Source organism: Epinephelus fuscoguttatus, linkage group LG7 (genome assembly GCF_011397635.1).
Source record: "Epinephelus fuscoguttatus linkage group LG7, E.fuscoguttatus.final_Chr_v1".
Lineage (NCBI taxonomy): Eukaryota > Metazoa > Chordata > Actinopteri > Perciformes > Serranidae > Epinephelus > Epinephelus fuscoguttatus.
In genome coordinates this window covers 4,158,536-4,181,075 of record NC_064758.1, presented here as the reverse complement: position 1 = coordinate 4,181,075, position 22,540 = coordinate 4,158,536, and the positions used below count along the sequence as shown (strand labels likewise).

The following is a 22,540-nucleotide window of genomic DNA, read 5'->3' as shown; positions in this document are numbered from 1 at the left end:
TGCCTTTTTTTCTTTTTTCTTTTGTTCAAACAACTGTAATAAGTATTGCATACTGTACAATTATTATGTGGTAATGTGAACAAGGAAGTATATTGACAGTGCATTAACTTGGTGAAATGAGTTATGGCAAATCTTTGCTTGTTATTCACTGTTTACTGTCACAAATGAATATATATATATATATATATATATATATATATATATCTTTATATATCTATATATGTATATATATTGCTCATGTGTGTTGCTGTCTCTCATTCATAGGCAGGACAGCATGACAATTCATCCCTGGTGCTTCTAGGATCTTCTAGGAAGCCTTCTTACTATAGGGCTTGTTCCCCAAGAGGTTATCCACCTCAGATACAACTGACAGTGATAACTTCGGAAGAACCTGTGGAATGATAAGAGAGAAAAGATTACTGATATTTCTCAGTCTATGTATTTACCTCAACTTTGGACAGAACCAGGCTTTTACATTAAACAGCCTTACATTGGAGGCAGGCCTTGACTTCTGAGTGTCACAAATAACTCTGGCTTGTTTGCCTGTTTGGCAGGCGCGTACACAGGGAGACCCCAGGTGGTGTGCGTTTTTGCCCTCTGACTAGATAAGTGCCCTTTTTTTCTAAGACATTTCTTTTCTATTTCTTTTTCTAGCTTAATATTTTAGTTTTTAAATTTAACCCATGGCATGAATTCTCCATTAGAAGTGAATTGTAATACCTGACAACCACGTTTAAGTTATACTCCTACCAGACAGCAAGAGCCCCTGCCCTTCCATCATCAGTGTCTTTTGTCACAGTCACCACAGTTAACACACTTTTATTTATTGAACAGCACCATGTCTCCCTGTGACCTGCCTTCATGCACACCCAGGTAACTATAGTGTTTGCCCTAATCCTCTGCATTGTTTAACCTCACTGTTGTGAGACCATTAAAACAGCTCAATACGGCCACTCTAAACCAGGCACTAACCCACCATTAAGCCAACCCTAACTCTAGCGCTTTTCCACTTCCACCTGTCCTTAAAAACCTAGAACTCCCACGCAGCAGCTCTGATAATTTATTTAAATAAATCTGAAATGAGGTTTGGTGGTGCACATACTTTGTGCCAAGAGTGCAGACAAGGAGAGGACAAGCGCAAAGCTGTAGCTGCTGCAGGCGTCTCTTCTCTGGGATTCTTTAAGAATATTTAAAGCTTATTTAGAGGATAATTTCAAGTATTAGTATGTGACTATTCAATGAAATCACAGTGGTTTACTCAGATACACAGACTGTATTGTTAACAAATACTTGGGCATTGGATTGAATTTCAAAAAACGTGAATTTGATTCTATTTCTGAACCAACTGGAAATAAAGCATTGAGCTGTATCACAGGTTAAATTAAAGGGTTCTGATGGGAAAGTAACAACAAGAGAAAACATAAATTTGATGTAAATTAACCAAACTACCCCCCAGAAGACTTTTTTTCTCTTCAGCACTCCATTAACTTCATGCCTAATTTAAGAACTTTGTGGTAGAAATCATCCTCAGTGTGTCAGTGTGTCAGAGAAGCTTCTACTCTGTACATCCAGAACCATTTAAACCTTACTGTGGTAAAATAAAATATGTGTGTTGACTCAGCAGACAACATGAAATAAGAGAAGTCGATCTACAGGAGAATAAATATTTGAAAGCAGTACAGAATGCCTGAGAGTCTTACTGCTTCTATTATATTTTAATTTTGATTTGTCACCTCAATTTTGTTTTCCTTTACAGAAATAAATACATTTCCATCATACACTGATGTAGAAAAATTCACCAGAATGCAGGAAATGAAGTGTTTGAGGCTCAGAATGTCCTGGGATAGGACCCCTAGACCCCCTGCCTAATATGTGTTACCCACAATGTTTTAACACAATGACACCCTTATCTGCATCACTGGATGTGAATTAAAATAGCTATAAGCAAAACATGTTATAACTTTATTTTTTAAAATTCATAATTACTACGATTTTTTTTTTTCACCAAAGGGCACCTTGACGGTTTTTTACTTATCCACCGAAAGAAGCACTCCTTTTTTCTGTTTTTCTATTATGATTTTTGTTTGAGCACTTGCCCCAAAATATGTTTGTGCACAGGACTCATACAGGTGGTCTATTTTTTTCTTCCCGCTCTGTGGCCCTCCAACAGGTAAAATCTGTCCAAAGCACTGTGTAAAAAAAAATACAATCTGTTTAAAAATTATTGAAATCAGTGGCTCAAAGTACTAGAGGCAATGTGATGCAGCAGAGCAACATTGTGGGTATTTTACATTTCACATTGAAATAAACACATCAAATCAATACATCCTGTTCTTAAAACGGTTCAAGTAAATGAATTCAGATCCAGTTAATGAAGAATATACCTCTAAATCCTTTATAACTGCTTGCTTTATCATTTGGCAAATCTCAATATCTCAGTAAGCTTGCGCAAAACCACACACTACAAAGATGGTGCTGTGTGTCAGAGAAAAAAAAAAAAAACCTGCTCTGCCTCACTAACATCATGTGTCTCATCCGTGCCGATTATATTTCATTACATCTGGGACTGGGGGTAGCCTCGCGTCACCAGGCTCTTCACATAAAGTGAAGAGTCTGGTTTCTATTCACTCTGAATTTTGTCTGGATTCTGGTTCCAGTCTAGAGAGCGGATGCTGAATTCACCAAATTCACCAAAGTAAAGTGTTCACCAAAGTAAAACTTTAAATTCCGGCGCACCATCGATTTGGGGTGATGAGGGGTGTAAGAAAAATGATTATCTTAATGGCTTGGGGCTTTTCTTGTAAATTATATTCTTTAAATTAAAGTTCCACAGCATTTTTATTAGCTTGGTGCTTTTATTTTGACGGAAAGGCGCATCCATCGAATTCCGGATCCTGTCTCACTCGCCCTGGTTCCGGTTCCTTACCAAACCAAAACGGCCACTTACGGCCCCAGACTAACTGGGCGTAGTTGCACCCTTTATATGTTGTAACTCTTAGCAAGTGCAGTCAAGTACGGGAGTCAAGGATGTGGGTGAATGAGTTACCCATGGGTCCATATGACGTTGTGTTTACATCTCTTGGTTTGTCTGTAAAACAAATTGGTTTGAAAACCAGAACTAAAAGGTAACAACAATAAATCATTACATTTTTTGGTCGATACTAAGTAAATGTAACAGCAGCTGTGAAACTGACCTAAAGCTTTCCCAAACACTGACTCAAGACTGTCTGGTACCATTAAATGTTGGTTGGGGTTATTGAACTCTTAAAAAACATTACATGACATAAAATGGTTCCCCCTGCTGCCTGTATGCTCTCTGACCTGTATTGCTCTGACATTCTCCATCAACTGATCGGTTCTGGAGACTCCCAGCAGGACAGAGTTCACCCCCTCACTCCTCAGGCACCATGCTGTGGGAATTTGCAGCACAGGAAGAAAAGATGAATGTAGAATGTGTATTGTGTGGAGGCAAAGAGTGAAGTCATTTGGACTACATAACGAACTAGGAAATCACAACTAGTTGTATGTGTACTGAACACATTTGTGCTAGTGTCGTTATGTGTGTGTTAAGTGTTTTTCTTGAAAAACAGTGAAATACTTTTTCAAGGTTGTGACAATGAAGGATGTCTATAAAACTATCTAGTTACAGATTACCATGATACATGAGAAATTAAAGATGTCATTTTGGAAAATAAGCATAAAATGAACCTCAGATAAAATTAAGTGTAATCTGTTATGAAGTGACAACCAATTTCAACAAAGCTATCATGACAGAGACACAAATGTGTGTATGAGATCAACAAATTCTAGTTTTGCTGTACCAATGGCTAGTTGGGGCAGGGTGCAGCCTAGTCGCTCAGCCACTGCCTGCAACTCTTTGAGCTTCATCTGTTGGCGGTGTCCCTCCTCACTCAGGATCTTGTCCTTCATCCACTGATAACCCTGTTACAGACAGCACAATGTCTTTTTGTATGTACCGAGGGTACGTACAGAGTTTGGCAAATGAGCATTTCTGTTCTATGCTGTCTGTCTGTAACTTTATAATGCAGCTTGTCATGGCCAGCGGAGCCTTGAGAAATAGATTTTTAATCTCAAGAGTTTTTTTCTGGTTAAATAGAGATTTAATGACAATAATAATAATAATAATAATAATAATAATAATAATAATATGAAGAGGGGAAAGTAAGAGTGTTACCTTGAGTGCGGCACGTGAACAAGAGGGGATCCCACTGTTATACTTCCCTGAGAGGATCCCACAGGCCAGTGGAGACCATGTCATAGCTCCAATGCCTGCATGCCCAAAACAGGCTTTGTAAATCATATCACATGCAGCAAATTTGTGCTGTGTTGTTCAGTTACTTTTATTTGCCATTTATTGCAGTTCATTATGGGGACTAGAGCCCTGTTTCCACTAACCGCTTTCAGTATAGTTCCTTTGGAACCAAAACTAACATTTTGGACATGGTACCTAGACCCTAGGTCCATTAAGTGTTTCCACTGCAAATACTACTCTTGAATGTGGGCGAGGTTATTGTCACTGACTGCTCCGTCCAGCACTCACTGTATTTCCTCATTACCGGTGACAAAGATGAAAAGTCTGCACCTCGTTTATTGTCCACAGAATGAGGCTGCATGCCGACATTTTCAGAACAAAATAGAACAGGCTGCGATGAGCGTCTCTCTCAATGGGATATTTAAAAATAGTGGGTTTGTGCATTTAGTCCTTCTCAGGCAAGCGTGGTGGTTTAGTGTTGCCGTGGCCCAGAGGAAAGATGCCCTGCGATGCTTTTTTTTCTCTAAGTGAGGATTAGAATATATGCAGTTCACATAATCTGGTTGAAATTAATATTATATTATGAATATCTTTTTAAACTCTTGAAGATTCACTCATTACTAAAAGTGTATGTCATCTAAGAGAGACAATAAAAATTAATGGAATGGTCACAGTTGTCATATTAAAAATGTAACGTGTGCTGATTGATTAGTGTTGTCATCTTATGGATGGAGTAACATTACAAGAAAATGTTCCACCTTAAACGTTGCCAGCAGTTGGCCCTGTGAATGAATTGATTTTTTTCTCAGACTACATCCTTTCATTTTATAGTTACAGTTTACTAATGTATGTAAGACAGACATTACATAAGCCTCAAAACCAGCCACAACTCAGCCCTGAGCAAGAGTGACCAATCACAGACAGCAAAAATGGGGACAGTAAGGAACGGTTCCTTTGGTACCATCTACAACCGAACTGAACTGAACTGAACTGAGCTGTACCGGACTGCTTGGTGGAAATAGGTGAGTTCTTTATTATTGTAATCACTGACATACTGGCAGCTGCTTACCTATCTTGTGGAAGAGTTCAGGGAGTTGCACTTCAACCTTCTCCCTCTGGAACATGTGGTACTCTGCCTGTTCGCAGATGGGTGGGATCTGGTTGAACTGTCGAGCCACCGAATATGCCTCCTGGAGCACACATGAAACAGTTTCACAGGGAACAAACCCGCTGTGAACTATACAAGTCCTCATAGGTCCAACATTTTTGACCTGATCTGAAACACATCTATGGAAAATGCAAATCCCATGTGCATAGAGTTGGGACTCATTAGGATTTTAACGATTCCGATTCCTTACTGATTCCTCTTACCAGTTCCTACATTATATTCATCATACTTGCTATACTTAAACAAGTATATAATAAACACAAATGCAATCATACAAATACAAAAACTTTATTCTAACTGTTGCACAGTACAATTAGATGAAAACACACATTTGTGTGTGGTGTGTATTTCAGATTTAGAGCTTGTATCATCTCCCTGAGAATATATAACAACAAAAAGTGATGCTCTGATTTCTACAGTAACGCTATTACCTCAAATTAACCACAGCAATGTAATAAAAAATACTTATAAGCATTCATGCTAGGGCACTGTTATTTACGTGAACAGAACACACACACACATTGGCTGTTTGTTTCTACGGCTCCCCTCGCTGGAAGTCTCGGACCTCCTGCCGCCAGCCTCCGCCTTGATTAAATGCTGAAAATTAAATAAAAGAGGGAGACAGGTGTCTCTTATTTTATCTTATTTTGTTATATTTCTCCCTCTCCCCTCGCTGGAAGCGTCGGACCTCCCGCCGCCTGCTCCCGTTGCCCGCTCCCGTCTCAAACACGGAGGTCTCCCTCTCCACTGAGCACCCACGGTCCACAACCGGCCTGTTAAATAGTCTGTAACCATGACAACTGTGTGACACAAACTCAGTGCTTTAGTGATTAGATAATGTTGGGCTCGGTTGGTTTCAGACAGAAATATGTGGCCCGTGCCGCACTCTAATGGAAACATACGTGACGTTTTTTTTTGTTTTGTTTTTTTACAATCTAGGAACCGTTTGGAGGAACCAGAACTTTGGACCCGGTTCCAAAAAAGAACCAGATCCGGATCCCAACCCTACATGTGCACAAATTTAAAAAAAAGAGACCAAAGAATAGTTAGAAAATCTAGATGTGGCACAGCCAAGCAGACCCAGGCAGATGGAGAACACCACCACTGGCATCACTTGACCTGTTTGGACTTAATAATTTGGACCAACACAGGTAGTGAGTAAAATTTCTGTTACAACGAACCAAATGGACCCATGAATGCATCTCCAGGCTATATTGAGACTTGTGTGTGAACTCACCATAATCTCCATGGAGGTCCACCGTGATGTCCCCCAATACATGGCCATCCCCTGGTTGATCACATGGGTCATCGCCCTCACCGTTTCTACCATAACAGACCAAATTAACTAAGTTACAATGCTTCAAAAGACAGAAATAAATAGTTATAGTGAGAAAATGGAGAACAGGTCAAATAGCATAAAAATTTTATTGTCTTATATGTTCTTTATATAGGGGTTGGGCTCTGTATATAGTTGATGGATCACTCTTTGCTGGAAGAAGCTGGATGAATACGTGTTTTTGAGTCATTTTTAAAATGCAGAATGAATGAATGAATACTTACAACTTAAATACAACTTGTACAAAAAGTCCCGGGCACTGAATAATAATGATTTTAATGCTGCATTATTTCAATAACTAGACAGTAACTAGACTTACCAGGCAGTTACGTTTCAGCATTAAAGTTGTTATGTATTGGATGTTAATACACTAGCAAGGACCATGCCACAACAATACATCGTTTAAATGTTTAATGTAATTCAGGAGGCGTTAGTTGTTGGGAAATGGTGAATGGATGTAAGTGGGGGTGGAGATGGAAATGGGATGTCTTCTGTTAGGTTGGTCTGGGAGGATGAACTTGATATCAGGTGGAGGGAGACTCAGTGTGGGGGTTCTGTCTCAAGTATTTTCCTAACCGAGCTGATTACAGGCCCCCCAGACAGTACCTAGAAGAGACATGGGAGAGGTATGCACCAGACTGAATAAGGAGAGATGATGGAAGAAGAGAAGAGAGAATGAAGGAATGTTGGTAGGGATGAGGTAGGAGGGGTGATGCATGAAGGGAAGGGAAAAGGAGGGTGGGTGGAGAAATCTGAGACAAACGGAGCAGAATGGGTTGACCAGGTACAAGTAGGCTTGACAGGTAATCAGGGGTGTGGTTGAGGTGTGGCCCTGCTCCCGAAACTAAGTTCACAAATTAACTTCATTTCACTAGTATGCTTCCCTTAGGTAACATCATTAGAAATCGCTCCATAAATATCCATTGTTATGCAGATGATACACAATTGTATTTATCGATGAAGCCAGAAGAAACTGATCAATTAACTAAACTTCAAAATTGCCTTAAAGACATAAAAACCTGGATGAGCTCCAATTTCCTGATGTTAAATTCAGACAAAACTGAAATTATTGTTCTTGGCCCCGAACAACTCAGAGACTCTTTATCTGATGACATAGTTTCTCTAGATGGCATTGCTCTGGCCTCTAGCACTACCGTAAGAAACCTCAGAGTAATATTTGACCAGGATTTGTCTTTTAATTCTCATTTAAAACAAACCTCATGGACTGCATTTTTTTCATCTGCGTAATATTGCGAAAATTAGGCCTAACCTGACCCGAAAAGATGCAGAAAAATTGGTCCACACTTTTGTTACCTCAAGGCTGGATTACTGTAATTCCCTATTATCAGGTAGCTCTAGTAAGTCCTTAAAAACTCTCCAGCCAATTCAGAATGCAACGGTACGTGTACTAACAGGAACTAAGAAACAAGATCATATTTCTCCTGTTTTAGCTTCTCTGCACTGGCTCCCTGTAAAATCCAGAATTGAATTTAAAATCCTATTGTTAACTTATAAAGCTCTAAATGGTCAGGCTCCGTCGAATCTTAGAGAGCTCATAGTGCCATATTATCCCACCAGAACACTGCACTGTGAGAATGCAGGGTTTCTCTTGGTCCCTAAAGTCTCCAAAAGTAGATCAGGAGCCAGAGCCTTCAGCTATCAGGCTCCTCTCCTGTGGAATCATCTTCCTGTTACGGTCCGGGAGGCAGACACCGTCTTCACATTTAAGACTAGACTTAAGACTTTCCTCTTTGATAAAGCTTATAGTTAGGGCTGGCTCAGGCTTGCCCTGTACCAGCCCCTAGTTAGGCTGACTTAGGCCTAGTCTGCCGGGGGACCTCCTATAATACACCATGCACCTTCTCTCCTTCTCTCTCTCTCTCTCTCTCTCTCCTTTGCTAACACTCCTGTCCTGTTACTGCATCTCGCTAACTCGGCTGTACTGCATGTCACTAACTTGGCTTCTTCTCCGGAGCCTTTGTGCTTCACTGTCTCGCAGGTTAACTTATATCGCAGTGGTGCCTGGATACTGTGACGTGTGTGGTTGTGCTGCTGCCGTGGTCCTGCCAGATGCTGTCTGCTGCTGCTGTTATCATTAGCCATACTTCTACTGTTATTATACACATATGATTATTGTCACACATGTATACTGCCAGATATTAATATATACTTTCAACATATTGTACCACAATAGCTGTAATTATAATTATAATCAGAGGTGGAAAGAGTACTGAAAATTTGTACTCAAGTACAAGTACTGTTACATTGCTTAAATTGTACAGTACAGGCCAAAAGTTTGGACACACCTTCTCATTCAATGCGTTTTCTTTATTTTCATGACTATTTACATTGTAGATTCTCACTGAAGGCATCAAAACTATGAATGAACACATGTGGAGTTATGTACTTAACAAAAAAAGGTGAAATAACTGAAAACATGTTTTATATTCTAGTTTCTTCAAAATAGCCACCCTTTGCTCTGATTACTGCTTTGCACACTTTTGGCATTCTCTCCATGAGCTTCAAGAGGTAGTCACCTGAAATGGTTTCCACTTCACAGGTGTGCCTTATCAGGGTTAATTAGTGGAATTTCTTGCTTTATCAATGGGGTTGGGACCATCAGTTGTGTTGTGCAGAAGTCAGGTTAATACACAGCCGACAGCCCTATTGGACAACTGTTAAAATTCATATTATGGCAAGAACCAATCAGCTAACTAAAGAAAAACGAGTGGCCATCATTACTTTAAGAAATGAAGGTCAGTCAGTCCGGAAAATTGCAAAAACTTTAAACTTGTCCCCAAGTGGAGTCGCAAAAACCATCAAGCGCTACAACGAAACTGGCACACATGAGGACCGACCCAGGAAAGGAAGACCAAGAGTCACCTCTGCTTCTGAGGATAAGTTCATCCGAGTCACCAGCCTCAGAAATCGCAAGTTAACAGCAGCTCAGATCAGAGACCAGATGAGTGCCACACAGAGTTCTAGCAGCAGACCCATCTCTAGAACAACTGTTAAGAGGAGACTGCGTGAATCAGGCCTTCATGGTCAAATAGCTGCTAGGAAACCACTGCTAAGGAGAGGCAACAAGCAGAAGAGATTTGTTTGGGCAAAGAAACACAAGGAATGGACATTAGACCAGTGGAAATCTGTGCTTTGGTCTGATGAGTCCAAATTTGAGATCTTTGGTTCCAACTGCCGTGTCTTTGTGAGACGCAGAAAAGGTGAACGGATGGATTCCACATGCCTGGTTCCCACTGTGAAGCATGGAGGAGGAGGTGTGATGGTGTGGGGGTGTTTTGCTGGTGACACTGTTGGGGATTTATTCAAAATTGAAGGCACACTGAACCAGCATGGCTACCACAGCATCCTGCAGCGACATGCCATCCCATCCGCTGTGCTTTTAGTTGGACGATCATTTATTTTTCAACAGGACAATGACCCCAAACACACCTCCAGGCTGTGTAAGGGCTATTTGACCAAGAAGGAGAGTGATGGAGTGCTGCGGCAGATGACCTGGCCTCCACAGTCACCGGACCTGAACCCAATCGAGATGGTTTGGGGTGAGCTGGACCGCAGAGTGAAGGCAAAGGGGCCAACAAGTGTTAAACACCTTTGGGAACTCCTTCAAGACTGTTGGAAAACCATTTCAGGTGACTACCTCTTGAAGCTCATGGAGAGAATGCCAAGAGTGTGCAAAGCAGTAATCAGAGCAAAGGGTGGCTATTTTGAAGAAACTAGAATATAAAACATGTTTTCAGTTATTTCACCTTTTTTTGTTAAGTACATAACTCCACATGTGTTCATTCATAGTTCTGATGCCTTCAGTGAGAATCTACAATGTAAATAGTCATGAAAATAAAGAAAACGCATTGAATGAGAAGGTGTGTCCAAACTTTTGGCCTGTACTGTACTCAATTACAAGTAAAAGTACTGGTGTTTAAAAAATACTTAAAGGATCTGGAGGATTCTCAAACAAAACAAAATATAGACATATACAAATGAAATCCTGCTTAATCATCACCTATGGGCTTCTACTCATGTGTGGTGGTGACTCTGTTCGCAGAGCTCCTGCCCTTTAACTGTATTTTGATGTTTTTGTGAGCTCGGACCGCTTCTGGGCGGAGATTTCCCCAGCCAATGAGAGAGCGCAGGTGCCGTGCCCGAGCGTGTCCGAGCATGTCCGAGTGTGAACCAGCGCGAGCCTTGCCTGAACCTCTTCTGTGAAGCCTTCTTCTGTACCTCTGGGCTCCGTACACCCGGGAGAGTTGAGCCTGATAGGAGGGGCCAAATTTGAATGTGGGTTTACAAACAGCAACTGGAAAATCCTCCAGACCCTACCTTTAAGTAAAAGTACAAAGTACTCTTCTCAAAAACTACTCAGATTATTGATTACTTTTAACCAATGGATGTTTTATTGCGTCGTCAGTAGCAGGCATTCGATTCAATTCACCTGTATAAATTATCAAAAACAGCTCACCTTATACAGTGAAATTACTGCAATGATATGACTATTATGAGGCAAGAGTGTAAACACATGGCACACACATGAATATATGGGGCTCACTGACTCCACAAGAATCACAGCTTTCCAATCAGGCCCAATTTATCCAACTGTAATACCGTTTAAGGACCCCAATATGCAGGAATAATAAAATAGAATAGGTGAAATTACATAAATACCGCACGCAAAATAACCGTGTGGGTTTTGTACAAAACTGCAAGGGATTAGAATGAAGTGGATGTGTCTGTAAAGGGGTAATGCTTATCATACGAAAACATTTTCATTCAGGTATCTTGAAGTAAGAGAACAAGGGACCCCTTGCTTGTGCCCTGTTTTCCATGCTAAAAGTTAGCCTAAATTTGGAGCACTATTTACCCCCCTTACCGACAAGCTAACATGACATGGTTAATTTTCATGGTTAATGTTTCATATAACATAGTGTCACTCCAGCACAAAATATAGGCCTGCTGAATGTAGGCCTGTGAGTATTAAATGACTACAGATTTAATTTATTATAATGACGGTGGTTGTCCAAATATTAAGCTAAAACATCTCTAAGAATTGTAGCTCAATTATGCATGTACGCACGTGCACAGGTTAGCTAGCTCCATCTTATTTTAATATCAGGCAAACCAATGGCAGTGACAATATCTTTGCAGACTTATCTTAGCCAAACTAACGGTTCTGAGTAGTATCACGATACTACGGCAAAATGAGGCAGATGTGCCTTTTGTCATTTGTAAAAAGATAAATCACTTTTCTGTAATACATCACTGATATTTCAATGGAATAAATTACTTATTGACTTATTCATACTTCAAAAACAGCATCATTGAGTGATTAATGTAGGGGGATCTAAATAAAATAAATAAGTAAAATAAAAATCAGCCAGCCACTGTCCTCCCCTGACAAGTAAAGAACACTCCCTTCATAAGTAAAGAACAGTCCCTAAAGTGCAGTGAGGTTTGTGGAAATGTGAACGGCTCGTTTCTCCTCTGTTACGCCACATACCTGTGTGCCGCCACGGCTCGGTTGTCCAGGTACTACTGGGCAGTCATGACGCCAACGAAAGAGGAAATTACTGGACCTGGAGTCGGACTTCTCTGTCGCCGGTAAGCCGTTATGTTGCGGCGCAGAGCACTATGGCGCATGGACACTCACCCTTGGCTTCTTTGTCTCCAAATCTTCAGTGCATAAATTAGTCTCTACTCCGCTGTGTAGGTATGTTACCGCCAGACACCTGTGCCTGCTGCAGCGGAGTTGTCCTTTCCTTACATCATAGATTAATTGGCGCGGTCGCGATCGGACAGCCTTATTGGCTACAAAGATGCAGATGAAAGGTTTGAATATTGATTCAAATTGTGGGCGTACTCAGTAGCGACTTATGATTTTAAAAGTAGCGAAGTAGATTACATGGTGTAAATTGTACTCAAGTATGAGTAAAATTACACACTTGAAAAAAATACTCATAAAAGTGCAAGTACCCCAAAAAATCTACTTAATTACAATAACGTGAGTATTTGTAATTCGTTACTTCCACCCCTGATTATAATATTATTACTTTCATTAATGTTGTTGTAAGCTACTGTCATTACCTGCATCTCTCTCTCTCCCTCTCTCTCTCTCTCTCTCTCTCTCTGTCTCATTGTGTCATACGGATTACTGTTAATTTGTTATGTTGATCTGTTCTGTACGACATCTATTGCACGTCTGTCCATCCTGGAAGAGGGATCCCTCCTCAGTTGCTCTTCCTGAGGTTTCTACCATTTTTTTCCCCGTTAAAGAGTTTTTTTGGGGAGTTTTTCCTTATCCACTGTGAGGGTCATAAGGACAGAGGGATGTCGTATGCTGTAAAGCCCTGTGAGGCAAATTGTGATTTGTGATATTGGGCTTTATAAATAAAACTGATTGATTGACTGACTTGTAAGGACCATGCCACATTTTTGAGTCATTTTTAAAATGCAGAACGAACGAATACTTACAACTTAAATACAACTTGTACAAAAAGTCCTGGGCACTGAATAATAATGATTTTAATGCTGCATTATTTCAATAACTAGACAGTAACTAGACTTACCAGGCAGTTACATTTCAGCACGAAAATTGTTATGTATCGGATGTTAATACACTAGCAAGGACCACGCCACAACAATACGTCGTTTAAATGTTTAATGTGTTAGTTGTTGAGGAATGGTGAATGGATGTAAGTGGGGGTGAAATTGGAAGAGGGATGTCTTCTGTTAGGATGGTCTGAGAGGATGAACTGGAGATTGGGCAGAGGGAGACTCAGTGTGGGGGATAAGTCTCAGGTGTTTTCTCCTGAGCTGACTACAGGCTCCCAAAAGAGTCAGAGTTAAAGTTAACTGAGTTGAGTGTAGGCTTGATGGAGATTGTTGAGATTGTTGCAGAAGTAGGAGCAATATGCTTGAGGTGACCAGTGGCCAAGGACCTGAATTGTTTGATCTGAGATGCCCAGTCTGGCAGCTGTGGATGCAGCACTAATGCAGAAAGAATGGCTTGAGTAGTGTTCTGAGGATATGCCTGAAATGCGGAGGACTTTGTGAGAATGTTTCTGGAACCAGAATTGAATGGCCATTTTTCCTGCTTCAGTGAGAAGCTGTTTTGCTCCTTCGGAGCATGAATATGAGGGAGTTGGAAGTGTGGATGGTGATGTCAGACAGGCTGGCATGATGAGAAGGATTGTAGGAGGATGAAGTAGGTGCGAATTCTGAGCACCTTGGGAAGCCAAAGAAAGCCAGCAGAAACATGGATTATAGGGTGAAGTTGACCATAGGGGATATGTAGCCTGAGCATAGAGAACGAATACAGAAGCTTAGAAGGTCGGAGCTCCTGTTTACGCAAGCCTTTGATCAACATTGTGACATGAGAGTGAGAGATTGAAGGGCAATGGTTGCCAGAGATTAGTTTGATAATGAAGCAGATACCAGCTAGGTAGGTTTGAATGGTGGACGACCAGATTTTTTGATTGGAATGAGCATGGGTGATGAAATTGCATATGGACATGACGTCCAGAGAGGGAAATGGCAGCAGGTAAGAGGCGTGATATGCCTTGAAGCAATTCCAGCTGGTTAAGTAGGCGGAGAGAGTGCTTGGGGTGAGGCTGTTAAGGATGGCTTCTTGTGAGGTGTTAGAGAGGGGTATTTAGCTGAGGAGCTAGTTGAATGTCGTGGCTGAAAACGATGGGACTGGTGTAGGTTAAAGATCCAATTCTAGGGCCATGTGTCTGAATTTATGGAATGAGAAACGAGACAGTGAATTGGCAACACTGTCGTCATAACCACAAATGTTGGCTGCCCTGAGAATGAACTGGTGTTGAGCTGAGATTAATGTGAGTCTGTGCATGAAGTGCATGATGGCTGGGGAACAAGATCATCCTTTGTTAAGGATCTCTAAGATTGCAGTGTTGTCAGAGTGTATTAGTATGGACTCCTAGACCATTCATGCCCCCAAAGAATGACAGCTACGATGATGGGATATAGCGCCATAAGGTGCAGATGAGGGAGAGTGGGACTCTGAGCCAAGGGCTTTGATCTCTCCAGGCCATTTGGAAGCAAACTACTTCCCTGCGTAGTAACCACCGAAACCTACGGAAGGAGCTGCGTCCATGTAAAGTTGAATGATGAAATCATCATAGAAGAAAGAAATGCCATTCCAAGAAGAAAGGAAATGTTGCCACAAATGCATTTCCATTTTGCATGCATCATCCGAAACAACTTTATCATGGAAAGAGGGGATGGCTGCGCCTTTGGTTACAAGATTTGACAGGAAAGATTTGGCTTGAGGAACTATGCAAATGGCATAATTGAGGTGGCCGAGAAGGGCCAGTAGCTGGCGTTTTGTGCATCTGTCTACCAGAAGACAGTTTGCAGAGTGATGTGCTGTACTTTCTCTGTGGGCACAGATGCCTGAAAGAAATGGAGTCCAGGTTGATGCCTAGGAATTCGATGGAAGTGCTGGGCCCTGAGGTTTTCTCCTCACAGAGAGGGACACCAAGTTCTGAGAAAGCTTGTGTAAGAGTAGTGAGCCCATGGTGCGGAGGTGAGGATGGTGGAGTGACAATGAGGAAATCGTTGAGAAGATGAAGAATGTAAGGGAGTCTGTAATTATTGGTCAGGATCCAGCACAGGGCTTCTGAAAGTGAGTTGAAAAGACTGAGCTGTTGTGTGAGGAAGAGGGATGTGAGCATGGTGGTGGAACAGTGACTGTGCATGCTGTGGCAGGGTGGGAGGGGGCTCCACATAGCTTGCAAGAGAGAAACTGTTGAGGGATGAAGGGATGAGGGTCAAGAGTCAAGGATCGAATGTATGAGGGATGAAGGGTTGAGGGTCGAATGGATGAGGGATGAAGGGATGAGGGATGAAGTGTTTTCCCCTACATCTTTCTAGCCAACTATAATTCAAGGCAAAGAGGTGTTTCCATTTTGATATCCATCCTTCTTTCATAAACTATTCTTTTTTCCCATCACCCTCCCCAGCTCAGAATGTATATCAGGAGGTGTCTTTAACTCTGTGCTGGATCTATTAATAGATATATTAAGTACTGCAGGTAATATTAGAGACTGGCAATCCACAGCTGCTTAAAACAATATATGGAGGACTATGGCCTTGGCATTAATTAACCAACCCAGGTGAAAGAGAATACTCCTATTTTTCTCAAGTACACTGTTCATTTTCATCCTACAACACATCAAGGCTGCTCTGCCACCCACCCAGGACCCCCACCAATATGCCTACAGCACTAACAGGTCGACTGATAACGCCGTCTCCATTACCCTCCACACTGTACTGCGCCATCTGGAACAATAACAAGGGGCATACGCGTGGCTGCTGTTTGTGGACTACAGCTCTGTATTTAATACAGTCTTATCCAACTAACTGTTTTCCAAAATGTCCCACCTGGGCATAGACCACAAGTTTTGCCTGTGGATAAAAGACCTCCTGACAGTCAGTCAGGATGGGCCCCCACTGTTCCTCCACTCTGACAGGCTGACAAGACTGTGTGTTGAGCCCATTCCGCTACTTTCTACTGTGCTCCATCCCATAACACCATAGTTAAGTTTGCAGATGACACAACCATGGTGGGGCTGATTGCTAAAGGCGACGAGTCTGCTTACAGAGAAGAGGTAGTGAGGCTGACAGAGTGGTGCACAGAAATGAACCTTATTCTCATTGTCAAGAAAACAAAATAACTCATAATTGATTTCAGAAAGAGGCAGGATGTCCATTCCCCTCTGCATATCAAGGGGGGAGGGTGGAGAGGGTGACCAGCTTTTAATACTTTGGCACACACATTTCAGAGGACCTCTCATGGACAACTAACACCAATGTGCTAGTCAAGAAGGCACAAAGCAGCTATAATTCCTTAGGAGGTTTAGGAAGGTAAACCTGTCACAACAGCTTCTGGTGTCGTTCTACAGCTGCTCCATTAAGAGTGTCCTCACATATGGCATCCTTGTGTGGTATGGTAGCTGCTCCGCAGCAGATAAAAAGTCTCTGCAGAGATTCATAAAAACTACACAGAACATCATACTCCAACAGCTCCCGGCCCTGAATGACATCTTCACCTCCCCGTGCCTACAGAAAACACACAACATCCTAAAAGACTCATTCCATCATAACATTTTAATTATTGGTCCTGAAGGCCAGAGAGAGAAACTTTTACCAAAACTACAAGATTTTAAACCTTCACAATGTGTAAAGAACTTGGGTGTCATTCTTGACTCTGAGCTTGGTTTTATTCCACACATCAAAAATGTAACAAAGACAGGTTTTTATCATCTTAAGAATATAGCCAGAGTCCGTCCGTTTCTCTCTCAGGCTAACACGGAGGTGCTGATGCATGCTTTTATCTCTTGTCGTTTAGATTACTGTAATGCCCTGCTGTCTGGTCTTCCCAAAAAGACCATCTCTAACCTGCAGCTACTCCAAAACTCAGCCGCACGTGTGCTGATGAGGACCAGAGGGCGGGAGCACATTTCACCAGTTTTACAGTAGCTGCATTGGCTCCCCGTGTGTTTCAGGATCGATTTTAAGGTTCTTTTATTAGTTTTTAAATGTCTTAACGGTCTTGGGCCATCTTATTTATCTGACCTGCTTTTATCATATCAACCCTCGCGGATCCTGAGGTCCTCCGGCACCGGCCTTTTAATTGTTCCAAAAGTGAGAACAAAAACCCACGGGGAGGCTGCATTCAGCCATTATGGCCCTCATTTATGGAACAGCCTGCCAGAGAACATCAGGACTGCAGAGACTGTTGATGTTTTTAAAAGGAGGCTCAAGACTCACCTTTTTAATCTGGCTTTAACTGATTTCTTTTACTCTTTTAATTCTTCTATTATATGTTCTTTTTACTTTCTAATACTTTTAAATGATTTATTTTTAAATCTTTATGCATTTTAGTTTCTAAATCTTCATTTATTTATTTATTATTATTATTAATATTATTTTAATCTTTAACTCTTTAATTTTTCCTAATCTCCACACCATGTGTGGAGTCCACTCCGGTCTGTCTGGGTTGGGGTGGTCTCTGTGGCGGCGCTCCCTGTGGCCGTGGGCTGTAGCGCCTCTCATGGCTCCCCATAGGTGGTTCTTTCCTCACCTGGGGCCTCATGTACAAAGACCTGCGTGGATTTCCGACTGAAACATGGCGTACGCTTGAATCCAGAAAACGTCGTACGTACAAAAATATCCATATGTATGAATCTGTGCGTACACATGAATCCAAGCACATTTCCTTTGTACCTCTCAATCAACGTGGAATTGAGTGCACATGCTGGAGTACCCGACCCCTCCCTGTCCACGCCCCCATTTAAATATGCAAATCATATTTAAATGAACCCCGCACCTGAGATTCCCCTCTCTGCACGAGAAAACTAAAACAAAAGAATGAAGAAGACGGGAAAAAAAGAAAATCTTCACAGAATGCGAATTGGAAACGCTACTCACTGAAGTGGAGGCGCACAAAGATGTACTTTTTGGCACACAGTCCTCCGGCATCAATACAAAACGCAAGAGGAGTGAGTGGGAGAGTGTGTGTGAGTCTGTCAATGCCAATGTCAATGTGGGGTCAGAAAAGCGTACACACGCAGAATTAAAAATGAAGTGGTCCGACATTAAGGTGGATGTGAAGCAGAGGAGGGCTGCCCACCGCCAAAGTGTGGCCAAAACAGGTGGGGGGACAGGAGAGGAGGAGCTCACCCGTCTGAACAGAGAGTTGCCTGGGGTCAGTTGAAAGCAGACAATTAATTATATGAACTGGATTTACAGTGTATATATTTATTTATATATTTGTTAATTTTATACACCACTTACGCGGATCACACAGTATTGTTGTAAATGAATGCAGAAGTGCGCCGGGGAAAAGGTGAGGCTGATTAGAAAATGTCGCACTTTACGCACGGGTTTATTGACATGAGTACTTTACACACAGAGACAATCAGGGGCTTGTTCGAAAGCTCTGAAGCTGTAGTTTAAAAACAGCAAATCACTAACTTTAACCACTGACTAGTACTGATGCTATGAAGGCAGGATAATATTTGGGGGTGCACATGTTCAGTGCGCATCATGGGGATTGATATTAGGACAATCCCCATGATGCACGATTCATACATTCTGAGTAACAGCATGGTTGGGAACAGACTACTAGCTGGCACTGTGCGCGATGGGTGGCTTCTTGGTGAGTAAATAATTTATTCGTTTAATTGTCCTAATATCAATCCCCATGATGCGCACTGAACATGTGCACCCCCAAATATTATCCTGCCTTCATAGCATCAGTACTAGTCAGTGGTTAAAGTTAGTGATTTGCTGTTTTTAAACTACAGCTTCAGAGCTTTCGAACAAGCCCCTGATTGTCTCTGTGTGTAAAGTACTCATGTCAATAAACCCGTGCGTAAAGTGGTTCCTCAGTGCCCAGCCATGTTATTGACTATATTGACTGTGTGTGTGTGTGTGTGTGTGTGTGTGTGTGTGTTTATGTGTGGGGGTGGGAGGGGCGGGTTTTCAATATGTATGTATTATTTTTGTTTGTTTGTATTCTGTGAAGCACTTTGTGCTTAATTTTTAATGTATGAAAAGTGCTATACAAATAAAGTTTGATTGATTGATTGATTGATTGATCCTGCTCATCACCTGTTTGAGCTGTTGCCCTCCAAAAAATGCTACAGGTCAATCAAAACACGCACCACAAATTTCATAAACAGTCTCTACCGCAAAGCCATTACCATACTGAACTCTGAACTGAGGCGAACCCAATAAAACACAGTACAGTTCTTATTGAAAAAGAAAGAAGGAAGGAAGCGCTGCTTGGGTAAACAAGGCTCTGACTCGACAGGTGCTCTTCAGTGAAGTAGGTGAATTGATATTGAACAAAAAACCAAGGAAGTCTTGCTGTTTGTAAAAAAATGCAGACAACCAAGGAAAAAAACTGAGGTACTCCGTCTTCAGGTAAAAATATATATATATAAAGTAACTTTTATTAGAGCAAAGGCAACAAGACAGACCTCCGCGTATCGACCAAAGTCTTCTTCAGGGTCTGACAAACAACTAATCAATCTTTATATACAGGTGAGACTGGCATTCTGTTTGACACAAATATGTAAACAGCAGGGGGCGCCAAAGGTGTAGGCAATATAGGTGTGTCAAACAAAAAAAAAAACACCAGAAAAATCACAGAGAACATGTAGGCATGTGGGAAAAAAACACATCAAGGAGATAAAGATCCCCCATATCAATAGATCATGTCTAATAATAATAATAATAATGTCTAATATCCATAAAGAAAATAGACAGGCTTACATGAATAATGTTTTGCCAGAAGTGATTTTAGCAAAGCAATAATGTTGTGTTTTTTAACCGTACCTTATATACATTAATGTAGGCTGCTGTACAAAATATGACAAAGATTTTCAATACACAAATTACAATACATCAGTTTCAATACTGGGAATCACAAAAAAATCAATCTCATCATTAAGACCAGGGGTCTCAGTGGCCTTTAAAGGGACAATCCAAAATGTTTCTCGCTGAAGGAGTTTTTCAGTCTGTCACCACCTCTTATATGGTTAGGTATAACATCAATAGCCACTGCTTTTATGGAGGAAGGACTTCCATGTCCTGCTTGATCATAATGAACAGCCATTGGATAGTTATTGTTTCTTGTGCGAATAGCAGTTTTATGCTCCCCAAGCCTGTCCTTGAATCTTCTTTTGGTTCTCCCAACATAAAAAAATCCACAGGGACATTCAAGATGGTACACCAAAAAAGAAGTATTACAGTTGGCAAAATGATTAATCTTGTGGCTCTTGTTAGTAAATACATCCACAAACCTGTCTGTTTTAGAAACATTCTCACAGTAGCAACGGTTGCCACAGGGAAAGTTACCCACAGGCTTGTGTTTGTGAAGCCAGGTAGTTTTTGGTGTCAGGTAACTGTGGACTAGTTTGTCTTGTAAGGTGGGGGCCCTTTTAGAAACAAAAGCAGGAGGTTCAGGGAACAGAGATTTCAAAAGTGAGTCACTATGTAGTATACTCCAATTACGTTTAATAATGTTACGAATCTGGATAGACTGTTTACTGTAAGTAGACACAAAATAAATGTTTGACTTGTGTGGTGATCTATGTTTTTTACACAAAAGGCTTTTTCTGTCCATGGCTTTGACTTTAAGATATGATGCCTCCAAGACAAATTCATTCCAGCACCATAAACAATTGTGCACCAATTTCAGTTAAGCTCAAAAGAAAACAGCAAAAATCAGACAGATGGAGATTTACCACATCTCTGCTTAGAGACCAAGACTTTGATAGTTTTATAAAGAGAGAGTGGGCATCTTCATGAAAATAAATGATTCTCATAACACCTCTCTAACACTTCTCTGGGAAACTGACATAGCTGTATTAAGGGGCAGGATCATTTCATACTCATCCTATACTATACTGTATAGTGTGTCACTAATGTAAATAATGGTGTTGAATACTCTTCATGAAGGTCCAGGAGGACCGAAACGTTAGTGTTTCTAATAAATTGTGAAGCTGAGAATGAGCAGTGTGTGGGAACTTTTGTTCGAATACTCATCCTCTAAAAAGAAGAAAGATGTAGAACTTGAACTTATATCTGAAGAAATAAATCAAAGAACTTGAAAACACTTATACGATCAAACCCACAGGAAAAAATACATTGCGAACTAAGAAAATATAAAGTGCTAGTGAACAAGCTCATAAAAAACATAACAAAACAAAACAAACAAGCAAAAAACAATTTCTTATGGAGAGGCTTAGACACAACATATTTCAATATAATAATAAAAGTATAAAAATAAAAGTAAAGACCTGGCAAATCTTATTAAACAAAACAAAGAAAAAGAAACCATTAGAGTTATTAAGGACTCAACAGGGAAGCTTCTCCACAATACCAAGGATATAAATGACATATTCAAAAACTTCTACAAAAACTTGTACACCTCAGATCATAATTCGAACATTTTAGACATTGATTAATTCCTTGGCACATGAAACCTACCACATATCACTCAAGAACAAGTCAATACTTTAGACAAACCCCTATCCCCTGAAGAATTTTACAGTGCCCTCAAAAACATGCCCAAAAACAAAGCATACGGACCAGACGGCTCCTCTGCTGAGTTCTACAAACATTTCTGGGAAGCCATTACCCCATTGTTCATAGGAATGAAAGCAGAAATCACAATCACTTCTAAAATACCGCCCTCTATGAATATAGCAATGATCTCCTTACTCTTGAAACCTGGCAAACACCCTAATAATCCAGTTTACTGTCCATTATCCCTTATCGATACAGACATAAAAATCGTAAGTAAGGCTTTAGCATCCAGAATTGAAAGAGTCATCCCATTTCTCGTACATACCAATCAGAAAGGTTTCGTTAAGGGTAGACAGTCATCTATTAACACTCAAATCACCAAAAAGCTGCGATCTATTTTCAGTGATCCCTATTTTTCTTTGCACGTCATGATTTAAACTTAACCATCTCAAAATGCTACTGGGAAAACAAAACTCTACAGATAGAACACAACCTTAGAAAACAAAACCCTAAACCCCAGGGGGGATTAGAAGCCCCAAACTGCAATCATCTCAAATATCTTTTAACATGGTTCAACCCCTCAAAAAATTATGCCATCTGGTCCTCTTAGTAAAATTCCTGACTGGATGGCCAAACATTCAGCCTCTCATGGAATAAAGAGACCCTGCTTTTAAAGATCACTCAATAA

General features: G+C 40.9%; 1 protein-coding gene across 1 annotated transcript in view; it reads right to left on the bottom strand.

Annotated features, from left to right (window-relative positions):
• Positions 1–287: 287 nt before the first annotated feature.
• Positions 288–22,540, bottom strand: part of LOC125892021 (voltage-gated potassium channel subunit beta-2-like) — a 202,408-nt gene continuing 180,155 nt past the window's right edge. Inside the window, exons 13-18 of the mRNA XM_049581741.1 lie at positions 6,679–6,764; positions 5,343–5,463; positions 4,196–4,290; positions 3,822–3,942; positions 3,322–3,410; positions 288–391 (exon numbers count right to left, since the gene is read on the bottom strand). Coding sequence (XP_049437698.1) covers positions 308–391; positions 3,322–3,410; positions 3,822–3,942; positions 4,196–4,290; positions 5,343–5,463; positions 6,679–6,764 — 596 coding nt within the window. The 3' untranslated portion in view covers positions 288–307. The remainder of the gene's footprint in view (positions 392–3,321; positions 3,411–3,821; positions 3,943–4,195; positions 4,291–5,342; positions 5,464–6,678; positions 6,765–22,540) is intronic.